The 16,186-nt window shown below is 36.5% G+C and overlaps 1 protein-coding gene across 2 annotated transcripts in view; it reads right to left on the reverse strand.

Moving 5' to 3' along the window:
- Window positions 1-1,775: 1,775 nt before the first annotated feature.
- The window catches only part of ipo11 (importin 11), a 114,865-nt gene continuing 100,454 nt past the window's right edge, over window positions 1,776-16,186 (reverse strand). For both annotated transcript variants that reach the window (XM_008418338.1, XM_008418339.1), the window contains one exon: window positions 1,776-3,561. In XM_008418338.1, the coding sequence (XP_008416560.1) occupies window positions 3,397-3,561 (165 nt within the window). In that variant the 3' untranslated portion in view covers window positions 1,776-3,396. The remainder of the gene's footprint in view (window positions 3,562-16,186) is intronic.

Raw genomic sequence — 16,186 nt, forward strand, 5'->3', positions numbered from 1 at the left:
CATAACTCACGTCTTATAATTAAGTCACGCATTTTTGAGCTAGTTGTAATGACTTACCGAGGGTGTCTAATCGGCTTCCAGAGGTGGCCAGTGGTAGCCTGACCACACCTCTAGCTCCGCCCCTGTACACATCAGATCACAAGTCTATTCAAAAATAATTGATTTAATTGATCCAAGTGGTTTACCGAAATATGCAAAACACAAATATTATTGTTACGTCATGTCAGCAACATTAAAAAAAGGTTTTGTCTGAATCCCGTCAACAGAAATATTATATAGACTAAATTGTAAAAAACAAAAAAAGTATTCACTCATCTGTTTTCATTCACATTTGCACTTGAGTGGCATCACATTTTTAATGGATAAGGTTAAAGACGAAACCAGCCCACCTTTTGCAGCTGTACCGGCTTCACCCTTGTGGGATAGTGTAGTCTTCTACGAAACTGAATTTTTGACCATCCTTCCAGCAGAGAACAAGAAGGTCTTACGGTTCTCTGCACTAATGTTTCCCAAAGGCATTCTGTCGGGTTGCGGTTAGGACTCTGCACATGCCAGTCAAGCTTTTCCACACCAAACTTTCTCATCCATTTCTTTTTGAACCTTGCTTTGTCCACTGGCTCACGGTCATGCTGGAAAAGAAATGGCTCATCCCCAAACTGTTCCACAAAGTTGGAAGCATGTAATTTCCTAGAAATGTCTTGGTTTTCACTAGAACTAAGGGGCTGAGATAAACTCTTGGAAATAAACAGCTGCACACCATCATTCCATATGCACCCAATTTCACCTTAGATGGTGTAAAGTAGCAGTGAAGAAAGTGCTGTTCTCACACCAAACAAATACAGACAGAGACTTGATTATTTTTCCAACAGAAAATGTCCTACAGTCCAGCGGTGGTAAACTTTAGACCAGTGTATCAAACAGCTGGCCTTGCATTTGAGCAAATAAAGGCATAGAAACCCATTCAATTAAGTTCTTCACTTTTTAAAGACATATGAAGTTTGGATCTCCATTGACTCTGCAGTAAGTTAGTGACCTCTGCACTGTGTACCCAACCAGCCACCTTGTGGAGATGTTGAGTAAATGCTTTCTCTTGGATGTATTACGAAGTAACAGTTTACTGTGAAATTTCCCCACTGAACGTTTTTCATACATGGTATCAACATACATGGTACAATGCTGGAATTCACTCAGCTCCTGAGAGCAATCCATTAACTACTGGTAACTAAATATTTTGTTTAACTTTGATTTGTCTGCGTTATAGATTACCATTTTTGGTTTCTCACTGCAAACAGATGTGTAATTGTGCAACTGTACGTCTTTGATTCAGAATCAGAACGAGAAGCAGCAGTGGAGCCTCCAGCACAATGATCAACAATGTAGCACAATATCTGAATGGTAAGTCAGCAACAAAAACATCAAAAAAACTTTTACTTATTGCCAGAAAACAGATGCAGGTACTTATTTAAGCGCCTGGACTGATTCGAGAAGCAGTAGAGACCTAAATGGAAGTACAAAAACATGCAAAAAGGGAATTTTGCATAATAGCTCTCCTTTAATGTTTTACATTAAACCAATTCAGTATATTTGCACCAACGGTTCTTAAACTTGATAGTTATGTCCGGGTCAGGCTGTTAATATGCTTGTAATCAAAACGATAAACAAAGCCAGATGGTAAAAAAAAGCATTACATATTTGAAACATTTCCAGGAGGGTTAGTGTTTTCAGAAATGCAGATCCTACAAATCTGAGATTGGAGAAAAGAAGTTCGCAGCAGCTCTGGCTGATTACTTCATTTTATTGAAGGCTTGAGAAAGGAAAAACAGGAATAGTTTCCCACAAAACCAAACCAAACATACTCCTTACTGTGTATGTGGCGTTCAAAACTTAAAGTAAAAAAAAAAAAAAAATTTAAGAACTTATCTACAGCTAAACTAGTTAAGAACGGAACAGACAAGTAAAAAAAAAAGACCTTTCAGGTTCTAGGAATAGGAAAGGCTGAAATTCTGACACAGTGTCAAAGGAGCTACAGTCTGGATCATCATCTCAGCTTTTCTTATAAATCAAATGTAATGAAGAAAATTATTCACTCCATAAATCCCAAAAGAATCAATATTAAATCAGGACAGATGTTCACATTTTTTCCAGTTTGGACCCTTTCCCTTTTTATGACTTTTAATTTACAACAAGCTATTTTTCTGATATAATTTATATTCACAATGAAACTGTGCCAAATTAAACTGAATGAAGTACTTAGATCTGCCAAAGTCTAGTAATTCATTATCAGACGTTTTGTAAACCTCTTAAGTAATTAAACTGAGGAAATCTCAAAACCAAACAGTTCTCCTTTAAATCACATTTATCAGATCTTCATTTCTAAATAAAACTGGTCTGTAAAAATATATCACGACAGCATCATCAGCTGGACCGTTTTTAGTGATTAGCCAAAAATTAATAGGCCAATGAATTGAGTAAACCAGATGAAATATGAAACATGACCTAACAGTGTGTGTCTGGTGCTAAGTTTCTCTAAAATACAGAAAATGAATTAAAAAAAAAGTTTTTAAGCTAACTTCAGTCCTGCTCTGAGACCCCAATTGTTGTGCTAAACGATGAAGGAGAAAAAAGATGTAAAACAGTTTTTGGTTATTAAAGTGCTCTGACACCATCTATTAGCAGCAGTAAGTATATACATATAAATGTGGTTCAGCACACTTAATCAACAAACTTATTTTAAAATGTATGCATTGACAGACAAAACAAAACAATCGCTCAGTAGTAACTTCTACCAGACCTCTTATAACAAAATTAAAAAGGAAAACAATTGTCATGCAGATCATCATCCATACTTTACATACATACAAAATTACATTTCTGTTTTGTCTTTTAAGAATAGTTTCTGTAAACACTGTTTAAATACTTCGGTTTTTTTTTTTTTTTTTAATACACATATCTGCTACAATCTGCAGTTTGTTTTTTTTTCCCTCCCATTGAAAAACAGTCCAAGGCTTCTGTTCTGGCTCCTGCAGCTTAGTCTTATATGTCACGTTCCAACTGTTGCGATATCAACACCCGTACTTTAACTTTAAACCCATCTCAAGTCAACCTGTTCCAAAGTTAAGAAACTAGAAGAATTAAATGGAAGCTCTGGTGTGGTGATGTCTACAGGTGGGGTTTTTAAAAGTCTTTAAACATACGTAGGCACCTATAAATAACATCAAAGGGGACAAAAAGTGGTTGACAAGGATAGGGCTGAATATAGATAAGGCATAGTCTGGGAAGGTATGAATCAGGAGTTCACACATTGGGTAGATGGTTAACCTTTTTAGTACTTTTTTTTTCCTTAAATGGTGGTAGAGTGTAACATTTGTGTAAGGAGGTGAAGGAAACATTTCATATTCAGAGAGCTTGCATAAACTCCTGGAGCTGCCTGACAAGCTCTGTGTCCACCGTCTCCATCAGGACCCCGAAGCTCTGGTCCCCCATCATGGCTTGCTGTGCCTTCAGTTTCTCATAGACACACTGCTGGAGAGACACGCTGTGGACCGGGTCCTCCAGGGCCAACTGCAGCAGAGAGAGAGAAAAAATAAAAAAGAAATACACAAATTAGTTTTAAGCTGGCATTATGTAGTAATAATTTTCTAAGATTAACATTTGGTGTTTATTTGTTGCAATCCAGAATACACAACATAAAAAGATGTTATGCGATAAATATATGAGCTCTAGGTTTTTGAACTTAATTACTGGAATAAATTAAATTTGATGGAATTCTGTTTAATTTAAATGTTTACCAGTCAAAATCACTACTAAAGTGATATTTTAATTGTTTTGCACTGTGGCTAAAACTCAATGGGAAACTTAAACTGCATTACAAATATTTTGAACTTTTTAAAAAGATGCGAACTGTTGAAAATCATAACATTTAAATTCCATTCCTTCATTACAGATGTGAACAAATAGGATTTTCTTTTAATGGGATTGAAATGTAAATTTTATTTCAAGTCCCATAGGAGGCTTTATGGATGCAGAGCAGGATCAAAGAGCAGAAAGAAGAACAAAGTTCAAACCATCTCTTCCTTCGATCATAATGGGCAAGGATCAAATCTCCGCTTCCATCTCTCTGCTCAGCTCTATAACCATTCAGACAAGTGGAGGTTTTAAGAGGTGCGGCAAAAGCACATGAAGTGGATTAGCAGTGCAGGCCAACATCCATCCGTCCTGGGCTGTTAGCATGTCATGACAGCCATGAGGCACTGATGCAGCAACTGTTTTCAGTCAGAGGCCTCATTGAATTTGTTGCCAGATGGACTGCTACCGGAGATCCTTCCTGCCCATAGCATCACCATCAATAACGACTCCTTGGAGAGACGGAGTTCATATGAACTACGACAACATTTCATTTCCCTTTGGAATAAATAAGTTATTTTTGAATTGAACTGAAAATAAATAATTCACTCTCCACACAAAGAGCCTTAATTTAGTCATTTATTATCAAAGCATCTGCAAAACAAACCACGTAGAGTTCGATTTGTTGTTCCAAGCAATCTTGCATTACAAGATCTATAAACTGACTTCTTGTTATATACAACCTCTTGGTGGAACACGATACAAACAGCCTGGAACAGTCCCAGGCAGGTCATTTGACATAAACAAATAGATTTCTGTTTTAATGGAGAGGTTATTTACATAACTAACAATAAGCGAGTTTTAGGAAGTCTACCATGTAGCACCTGGATCAATAAAACCCAAGTCGATTTCAACAAAAAAAAAAGTGAAGTGGAAAGCAGCTCAGACATGCTGCCATTTCCAAGTCTTACATAAACATCGAACAAAGAACTTGGAAAGAAAGCGATTTATTATATGTAGTCACAGCCATTCATCTTACGCAGAGGAAAGCACCGGAAAAACAATCCTTGACAACAGAGTGAAAAAAGACAAGGGAAGTTGGATGGCTGACTAGAGCTGATACATTTCTATGGGTAAGCAAACAGTCATTTGTTTTCTGTGAAGTGAAGCCGGGGAAGAGGCAAACAATAGCACAGTAAAGGTTGAGAGACTCTGCTTTGCAAATAAACTCAAGGACAATACCGTCAACATCATTAGACACATAAAACTTTTCAAACATAGTGTTGAGTATTCTTTTATTCTCTAGTATATACAATCACACCTTACCTTTTAGTTTTTAACTATCACATAGGATCTATTTTCCATCACTGTCTGCTTCTTAAATATATTCTGTCACTCACTTAAGTTTGTTTTTACTCCAGACAAAACATTAAGAAGAAGAAAGTGGACTCTTTGCTGCACAAAACTGAATGAAAGAACATCAAAACTCCCAACACGGGAAGAGATGCAGAAGCAGAATATTGTAATAAAAATATTTAGTCACTAATGGATCGTGAGAAGCAGCACTTAACATGCTAATTACTATTTTGACAATGCTGTGCAATCAAACTGGTGAAAAGTGGCCTAATAGAAAAACTGCTGTCCAAGTTGCATAACTGCCTTCACTACAATGACCTGGGTGCAGTACCTCTCTCCCTTTGAACAGGACTGAAGCCCTGATGCTGAACGTGTGAGTGTGTCATGGCCTCTGAAACTCTGCAAACTGTGGTTGAGTTAGAAAAAAAAAACCGCTCCTATATGATCTTCAAACCACAAACGTATTGTTAAAGGTGGTTCTTGTTAAATCTACATCAGAGTGAGGCATTTATGGTGTGTAACCCTCAGATAATGTATTTTCATATCAACAGAAAAAAAAATAAATAATAATAATAATAATTCACAGTGTTACCAGACAGGGACCATCTCATAGTCCTCCTGCTTAAGCGCAGCTTGTTGCCATTATTGAGTTTGTTGACTTCTGTGTTTAACATTACTAACATCACATCTCTTGGGCAGATCAAACAGACAGAGGGTGAAGTTTCCCTTTACAGAAATCAGCCCAATTAAGTCTAAGGTAACTGTTAAAATTTGTGCAGATGTGATCACATTTACTTCTACTATTAAAGTAAACAAAACCAGCAGATGCTAGTAGCTTCACAAAAGGTCACGACAGAGGCAAAATAATATATTTAAATAAAATATCAAAGAAAATACAAAGAACCAGAATCCAGTTGCACAGCAAGTAGGTGCACAAGTTTGAAACTTTAAAAACTAATACTATGAGGTGCGCCTGAAATACCTGCCTAATTTCTAAATGTGAATTCGTTTATGGAATATTACAAAAAGTAAATCTACGGGAAATAGCTTAAAAAGTTTAAAGCTGAAACATAATTTCTTAGGAAATATACCATGAAGGAAAAAAATGAATACACAGGAAGATAAGCTGTCTTTTATAAATGTCTGAAAAAAGCCATAAAACAAAAATATAGTACATACATGAAAAAGAGCATCTATTTAGCGAGGCAGTGCAGATCGATAAAGACACTTCAGGGAAATGAGGAAGGGATAAGAAGAGTGTCATACAGATGAATCAGCAGAATGTTAGCAGGACCTCGTGGATACACATGCTTCTCTTCTAACAGCAAGAGTGTTGAGAGCAATGCACTTGGGACATGGTGTGTTGGGACCTTTCTCATAACAGCACAGAAATGAAACAATCTGTACTGTAGCTTCTGTTGTTAGGAACTATAGATTAGATCCACCATCTTCCCCTGGGGAAAGAATCAGAGGCCTATGCAAGGAGACAAGAGAAGGTGTTAGGCAAAGGGAAGAAAATGACATGATAGGCTGAGAAGAAACGTGAGAAAGTGAAGATAAAGAGATACAATGACATGAAAGAAGAGGACTAATAAAAGACAGAAGATAACTTAAAGAGTTATGCTGAAAAATGGAGAATGATTACGTTCACCTTCCAAACTATTGGTTCATTTTTTAGGGAAAAATAAAGAGACCTGCCTGGTCAGACCAAATTTGTACCATCGGCACGGCGACATGGTTCCAAGACGTTTGCTTCAGCACACCCCCTTTAAATTCACAAGACATGGTAAGCCAAGCTCCTGGAAGTTAAATAGCTGGGGCTGATTTCCAAATAACCACAACCATGAAATTCTGACCAATCACACAATAGTATTGCATGTAGACAGGGATTGTGACAAGAAGGGGTGGACAACATGAAGATGAGAACAAAATAATGTGATTTTAGCCATGGAACTGGAACAATACGAACTGATTTCAGCACTTTGCCTTTACCATGCAGAACCCTTAAGAAAAAGGTCTCTATTTTTCACAAAAAATTTTAAAAAACATTGTAATTTAAGAATTTGCATGCACTGTATGAAAACCTTTTTTTCTTCTCTGACAATAAAACTAAATGTCAGATTAACTTCTACACTAGTAGAAACGTTTTTCAAATGTGACATGGGTCACAGATATTTTAGTTTTATCTCATTTAACAGTAACAATCTTTCCTCTAACAAGTTTGGTGAAAAAGCCCATTTGCACATCAGCAGAAGATCTGAGGGGAAACTAAATCAAGACAGCATTTGCTAAGTAGGGCCAGTGATGCAACAATCTGTACTTTTCCAGCCTTTATCTCATACCCGGTGGTGGCTTATGTCTAACTCCATAAGATACAATTCATGAGCACGACTGTGCAAACAGAAAGTGTGTGACTCAAGAAGTGCTGAGAGTGGATGATATATTTGAAGTGTAATCTATGAACTGTAAGACAATGCCGACAGCAGAAGGTACGGGGGCTGATATTAACCTCCTCAGTTAAATAAAAATGCATCATTTTACAGCTTCTTCACCAGCTAGGCAGCCTCTAAATGTCTAGCGAGACCAATAAGCTGCCTTAAAGAGGTCAAATTTGATTTAGGGAGTTGTGTTTCTCAAAACAAGTCACTCTAAGCCCACATTTAGCCAGCATAATGATTATAAAAGAGGCAGTGAGTCTTGTATGGATGAGGAAACCAAATAAGTGTGAACACACATGGGGCCAATACTACAAAGAAGCTTTAATAAATCAAAGATGTCTGCCTTAACTAACCAGGAGCATTGTGGTTAGTCGCACTATGAATCTGCCTTTCAACTGGCTTGTTAACCTAGGTTTTGTGATATTGGATATAAGCTGCCATGGATAGAAGTTGCAGGTGAGTGTACAAGTTATCAAAACCAGATCAATAAAACATGGATATTTAAGACACATTTTATTGTGTACTTATTTTATCTTAATATGGTATAAATGTTGCCCTTCATACACAGCAAATTCAAAAGTGTTAAATGTTTTGGTGTTAGTAGACTTTGTGCAAAAGCAGAGTTAATTGTACTCTAATATTAGTAGTTAAAATCCAGTGTTAAAACAAAGTGTTTCCATATCAAATCTAGAGATGTTAAAATAGAATCAATAACTCTTTACTTCTTAACTCTGAACTCCACCAGCGGCTATAACACTGAAGGAGTTAATTCACTGACTCCGCCCCAGAATCACAGATTCCTACCGAAGCCAAGCAACAGGAGCCAAGTCATTTCAGGACTATTTACTTTCCACCTGTCTGAGGTGTTCACCATGCTTGGTAAGTAATTTTTTTCTGAGATGGTTTATAACTATTATTTTGAGTTGAGCTCAAAATATCATACAGGATGAGTTGAGCTCATCCTGTATGATAGACGTCACATTCACCACACGGCTCGGTGTTAGCATATTTAGCTTAGCATGCCGAATGTTAGCCGAGTATAAATGTTGCTAAAAATCAAGCTGGTGAACATTCAATCAAATTCTTGGCTAACTTGAACAGATCCGTAATAATCTGGAGTATGTTTTTTCATGATGTTGAACGTTTACATGAATATTGGTCAGATTTATCTTTTTTTTCCCCTTTAAAAAACTGTTAAGAGCATTATTCCCGCTGTTGTGTCTTCTTATATACGTTTTGCAACATATTTTAATCCTTTTATTGCCTTTTTGTATATATTAGAACCAGTCTAGTTGAGGATGAATCACCAGTCGTCAGCCTAACCTCCCCCTCCTGACCCCCCCATGGATTCTTGGAAGATTCAAGCTCCAAAAATGATTATGTAAGTGTTAATATCTCTGAAACCCTACATATCTGTAATGGAGGCTTGTTAGAGTTGTAGTAAAAATGTATTCCTTCGTTCCATTCCTCATTGTTATGTTTTTTGTTTGTTATGATCCAGAGACAGACACTGACTGTCCTACTCAGAGACTGAAGACTGTCCAATGCAGCAGAGGAGCATGTTGGTGTCTCCAGCCAAACTTCACAAACAGCCCAACAACTTGAAGAAAATCTGTTAGTAAGTGGACATCTTTTTGGTGGAGTGTAGAGAGGAACTGTCTCTTAACAACAGAAACAGAAACTGGATAAGAAATGATGGATCTGAATATCAGGTTGGTCTGTAATATCCAGTAATCTACCTGTTGAAAGAAAATGTACTCTATCATATTACATGAACTGCTTGCTTTACTTTCTCCACCTTGTACTTTGAACAATTTCATGCATATGGTATTGAAAAAAATGTATTAAGCATACTGCAGTTTGTATTGCACAGCTGATATGTCAGACCTTTTAATAAGCGTTATGTGAATGAAAGCGATATGTGAAACATGCACATTATTCCACGTTGTAATATGTTTTGTAATTATGGTGCATGTTTTGAAATAAATGTATTTGAGAAAATCATTGCCTCTTTATTAAATGTTTATTTTCCCCAAAAAATTTAAAAGTTCAAAATAATAAAATACCTATTTAATATTAATTACAAATAACTCTTATGAAGTTAAAAAAATACTCTGTGAGAGTTAATATTAAGATTTAACACTGAGTTAGTGTTAATAAGTGTTAAATTATTAACTCCAGCAGATTTGATATTTGACACTTTATAAGAGTTAAGGTACCAACTCTCCAAAAAGAGTTAAATTAACACTTTCTGGTGTGGACCCATATAGACACTTTAAAAGTGTTGAAATCAAATCTGACAGAGTTAATCTGGGCCTCCTGGATTTGCTGTGTAGAGACGCAGGAGAACACTTTAGATGCAGCACAGGACTTAGTGGTCTGCAATGCTGGAGTTAGACCAAATTTTCTTCTTCTAATGACTAGAAGGCACTTTCAAGTTTTTCAGAAAGACGAGCACAAGTAGCTGACCAACTATGTTCTTCGACTAAGTCTTTCTGACGAATATTTTTTCTAATTTCTGAACCAAGTATTTTTTGTTCCACCTTAAAGTTCAAGTAAAACAACTCACCTGTCTTTCAAGGCTTCCATAGATTTAGCGATGAGAAAAAAAAGGAAATTAAAAGAAAATAAAGCTGGTCACTTCTAAATTATAAGTTATATTTGTCATGCAAGCTTTATGTGATTCAAAGGTAACCAATCTACGTTTCCATTTTATTTGAAATGTGTTAAAAACAAGAAAAGGTTGAGCTGCACATCTTTTCTTGCAAAAGGACACTTTATTCTGCTTTGTGAGGCTGGAAGACTCCATCTAGCAAAAGATAGTAAACTGTAGAGTATGGACATGGTCAGCAGCAGCAGTACACATGCAGTGTAATTTAAGTAGTGACTGATTACCTGAGACCAAATTATGCCGAGACCATTTTCCACACCATTACACTGCCATCATCAGCCTGGACTCTTCAGGACAGGGAAGGCTGGATACTCACTTAGAAGATGCTTAGGCTAAATTCTTCCTCTACCATCTGTGTGACTCAGCAGAAATGTACAGCTTCATCGGGTCCCTGAACATTTCTTCTTTCATTCATTTAATTTTTGAAGAGCCTGGGCCTGCTGCATTATTACAGATGTCAAAATCTCCCAAAGCCCCTTAAATTTAGGGTCAGTGACCTATTATACAACTTTAATGAATGTAATCCATACCTATATTGAATGGTCTTAGTTTTACTTTTACTTTACTTGTTCTGTCATCTGCCATCTGTCATGCTTGTTCATATCTAGCTTTGTACATTTTGCATAATGCTTTGATAAACACAGGTTTGCTCTGAAAACAGTCTGAGGAAATATAAGTAGGGCAGAGCTCTATTCAAATGAATAATTTATGCAACAGTCTATTCAACATCAAAGATTCTAGTAACGTATGACCCAAGAATGTGTTTGCACTGTCTGTACTTTTTGCAAGCACGGAAATACCCATTTTAGATGCAGCACAGAACATTTTCACCTTATAGTATCCATTTAAAAGCTACACTATATTGCTAATAGTGGACACTTCTCCAAAAGATAAATGTAGATGTTCTACTCACTTCCATGGCCACAGGTCTGTAAAATCAGGCATGCAGATTGTTTGTACAAGCATCCTTTTTGAAGATTGGATGCCACCTGTCCAATAAGACCCCTCATAAAAATTTCGTTGGTCCTAAACATTCAACTGTCAACTCTAAAAATCACAGTAAAGTAGAAGTGGTAGGAAACAGAAGGAACTCAACAGTGAAGTGGTAACTCACTCAGCATGGGGACACTGCAGACCTCCAAATATCCTGGGCCTTCACATTAGTTAAAGAACATTACAGAGAACTTTGTGGAATATAATTCATCCTCTAGTACTATGCAAAGTGGTATATAAGGTACTGGGCTACCAAGTGGAGACATGTTTAAATTTACAATAACAATAGCAATAACACTTCTTTGAGAATCCAATAAACAAGTCTGGGTTTGGTGATTCCCATGTATTGTATAGTGCAAAATGAAACTTTGGTGGAAAGACAATTATGGTGTGGTGTTGCTTTCAGGGATTCGCTTACACTGCTTAGTTTCAGTCAAAGGAAAGATGCAGCGTACAAACAAATTTTGAAAAGTTTTCAAAAGTTTTCATTTGGTCCTTTCCTGTCTTATAATGAGCATGTACCAGTGAACAAAAAAGGTTCTCTAAAAACATGGATGAAAAGATGATTAGCCTGCACAAAGTCCTGACAGCAACCTAAAGGAACAGTTTTGAGGGGAATTAGAGACAGAAGGCCAGGCCCACTTATCAAACATCAGTGTCTGACCTCAAACATGCACTACTAGAAAAAGTGTTAAGTATTTCTACAAATATACTTTTAAAACTCATGGGAAAAGTGCTGGAATGAAGGTGGTCTTCTCTAATCCCTACATGTTGCTGCATGTAGGGATTAGAGTCTTGTCAGCTGGCTGAAAGACAGCTTCTACACCTCCGTAATTACAAGAAAAAGACCTTTAGTAGTCATAGTAAGGAATTTGAAGAAATTCCATCCATATATAACAAAATCAACACAAGACAAATGTTAGCGCATCTTAACGATGAATTAATATTTTAGCAGCAGTTGTCAGAGTAATTGCTTTTCAATTTTGTTCATGCATTTTTGTTTTCACAGTGTTAAAATCATAACACCATGTTATCTCCTAGTTAATACATAGTTAATGAAGGATATTGTACCGCAATCTTTTAGTGGGTAATACTGAGTTAGAATCAAGATATGAATGCAGAAATAGTGGTGAGTTGTGTCCTCACATACATAAAGATGTGCATGGTTAGAGGCAGCATAATAATAACAATGGAGGCAAAAAAGAAAATGGAAATGAATGAGATATATGACTACTTCTTGAAGAAGTGGGGACACAATAATCAAATTAGATGTAAAAAAATGAGAAAAGAAAATTGACCTATGGATCATCTGAAAGAGAAATAAGCAATCTGCACAAATAAAAGCCAACCTGATGGTTCACAAACTAAATATTCCAATCATAGCAAAGGTGCATAGAAGAAAAGATGAAACCTGTGGAGTTGTGAGAAAGAAAATAAATTGAGTGACGACGAGAGGAAAGGAGTGATGATGAGAGTAAAGGGTGGAGTGAGAGTGACATGCTCCTGCTGCGGCTCACTGATAAAGAGGATATGGTCTTTATGCCTCAGAGAGAGTAGAAGATAAATGAGGCAGGATGAAAAGAGGAGAGACAAATGAGATGTGAAGAAAGTAGAAAGGTTTGAAAGTGGCCTAGTGAGCAGAGACAGAAGAGGAAAGGGAAGAAAAAAATACAGAACAGAGAACTAAAGAAAATACAGCAAATAAAAAAACTTATTGTCATCGTAAAAGTGGTGTTTTGCTCCCGTAGCTGTAAAAAGACTGGAGGTGGTCCTAACCCTAACCCTGTTTTTATCTTGTGCAATATACAATAGAAATCTGAGTGTGTTTGCTCCATCTGTTCCTCCTAAAAGATGAGTTGCCCAACATTTTTGTGCTTGTAGTGAGACTCGTAGTGTTACACTAAAAGTTGCGAAGATGGCACAGTTACACATCTCTGTGCCAGTAATGGGCAATTTACCCTTGATGTGAGCATTTGGCTGCAAATTGAGATAATCTCTTTCTCTGAAACAACAGGCTGAGCCAACTGGCTGGAAAAATAAATCACCAAACCATCTCTAGAATTACTGGCTATAGAATAATGAGTTAGGTTATAGTTCTTCATTTTAAGTCAACATAACTGTCCTTCGAAAAGTAAAAATTGATGTACTGGTGTGTCAAAAAATATTTAGCACAAAAGAGTTGTAAAAGAGTTATCTATTAACTATTAAGGAAATGCTAAGGCTGATATTAAATGTGATTTCAAAAGCATATCTGCAATATATAAAAGCAGTTATGGATTTTAGATACAACCTTCTGGAGCTTTACATCAAAGCACACAAATTCATTCTGAGATTCTCAAAATACCAGCTTTTATATGATCATTTAATGGCTCAGTTGAATCCTTTCAAAAGTCACGTAAGGTAGCACCTCACTTTAAACTTTCAGTGCACAACTGTCATTAAAAACATCAAAAAGAAATGACAGGAAAGGACTGTATATGATTATGCAAATATTTCTGGAAGCATGCCAGAGCGTGGCTAAAGGACATTATTCAAGAAAGGGGAAGCATCTCCTTGTGAGCATGAGAGTGGTCTTAGAGCTCCGCTGGCTTGCTGAGAATGGGCCATACTAATTTAAGTCCGACACTTACTGTTGTGACTTCTAGTCATGTAAACATTTTTACAATATTAGATTTAATGTTAAAAAAAAGAAGCATTTTTGTATTTTGTATGGAATGGTAGTGAAAACTGATGGCTTTCTCATTCAAACTATCAGACTAGCTGCAATGAACAAGTGATAAGGACAGAATAGAGGGGCAATACGTACAAAACACAAACAAAAAAAGGACACTACACTGAACTGAATAAGGTCAAGTACATTTCCCATGATAACGTTCATGTTAAAGTGACAGGAGAGGACAGAGCAACAGTCATGGAAAACAATGACAGAAAAGAGACGAGACAAGCAGCACAGAAAAAATTCAGTCTTTCTCCTGCTTTGAGATTTCATTAGTGTTGTGGTACCTTGACTTGAGGGAGCTCTAAGAACTTCAATGCAGTCATTTTCACTCTGAGACAGCACACATTATTATACTGTTACGGGTGTTGTACTTGAAAGTTGAAGTTCTGCAGTCTCATGAACTTTGTCATTAACTATGAAAACAAAAACAAAAAAATATGCGTTGGTTGGAAAGGTTGAGATTTTTACTAGTTCACACATATCAAGAAATCCCAGACAGAAAGACTAAAAGTCTGACTCCAGCAAGCCGTTCTTAAAAACACAATTTGTGCTGACAAGGACAATAACAGAGGTCATCGAGAAATGCGAGAACACTGTCACCCAGACACTTGAATGCCCAAGAACAAATAAGACCAGTCCAAAAATAACTGTTCACTGTTGAAAAAGTATTTAGAATAATTTGAGCATTACATCTTTATCTAAGCAAAACTGTAAATTAAACTTTAATTTCTTGTAGAATGATGACCCCTGCTTTACCCTCAATTCCTAACTGAATGTTATGTTGATACAGTGAGTATATGCTGCCCCATTTCTGCACAGTTGCGTCATTGTCTAGAGTTATGCAACCTTGAACTATGCTTCAAAGATGAAATGCTCATGCTATAGTTTTAGTAAACAACTTTTAATTATGTATAAAGACCTAATGTTTTGAATTCTGTGCAGTTCATTTATGTACAAGAGTGGTGACCAAAGTCAGGCCTGAAGGGTTGGTATCCTGGATGTGTTAGTTTTATCCCGGGCTCACCACAGCTAAATTAAATGGTACTTTAATAACAGGCCTTTGCAGAACACTGTGACATGTTGAGGGTAGTTGAATCAGCTGTGTTGGAAAAGAAACACTTAAAAATGGCGGGACACTCGTCCTTGAAGACTGGAGCTGGACACCGTTGATGTACAGAAACAGTCATTTAGTCAGGTACATATTTTTTTTAGGATAGTTTAGTCAATTCTGGATGGTAGAGACATGCAGTTCATATGTTACAGAATTTATCTGATAAAAGCTGAGGGTTTCTGAAAAAGTAATTGCAAGTCAGAATCTTCTTTTTACCCTGACTGAACATTTTTGATAACCAAACCTACTTGGACATGATTTTCCAGTCTGTAACATTATTAAATGAAAATACTTGAAATCTCTTTAAATCCCCCAGCCACTCAGGCATCCACAGCCTGTTTTCCAAAGAACATGAAGAGCTCTTAAGACTTTAGCGGCATGACATCTCAAACATCAATGATGCCAAAGGACCTTCTATTGAGATCTTATGGTATGTTATTAAAATGAAGTCTATTTTTGTTTTGCCAACATATTTCATTTGATAAATTTTTCAACTATGCTACTTCCCTCAACTATCACAAGTAGTGCTTCAGTCTACAGGTACACGCCAAAAGATTAATTTTAAAACCATAACCCTTTAATAAGATTTTCTTTAAGGTGGTTAAGCAGATGAAAAAAAAAACAGCAACAGATTGTGCTTCATAAACAAATAAAATAATGTAATAATTTAAAAAGCAACGTCTGTCTTGTCAATGTGAGTTCACAGTGCTCCAGTGGCTCATTCAAGATAACTTAATCTAGAAACTAACTTTGAATGACAAGCCAAGTCAAAGAATGATATTCAGTAACTTCAATGAAATCTAGCATGTAATCAGGCAAGCACCAAAAGTCCCTATTTATTAGCAAGATAAGCACTGAGGAGGTGACAGGTAAAACTTTGCAGTTCTCAGCTTAAATATTTCTGTAATGAAAATAAATAAATGCAGAACACAGTTCTCCATCTAATCTAATCTCTATTAAGGGACAACAGTGGTAGCTGGAAAATAACAGAAGTCTGTTGGAACAAAAATCAAGGGGAAAATAAAACATCCAATCTTCATCACTTGTGCAATAAA

Source organism: Poecilia reticulata, linkage group LG9 (assembly GCF_000633615.1).
Source record: "Poecilia reticulata strain Guanapo linkage group LG9, Guppy_female_1.0+MT, whole genome shotgun sequence".
Lineage (NCBI taxonomy): Eukaryota > Metazoa > Chordata > Actinopteri > Cyprinodontiformes > Poeciliidae > Poecilia > Poecilia reticulata.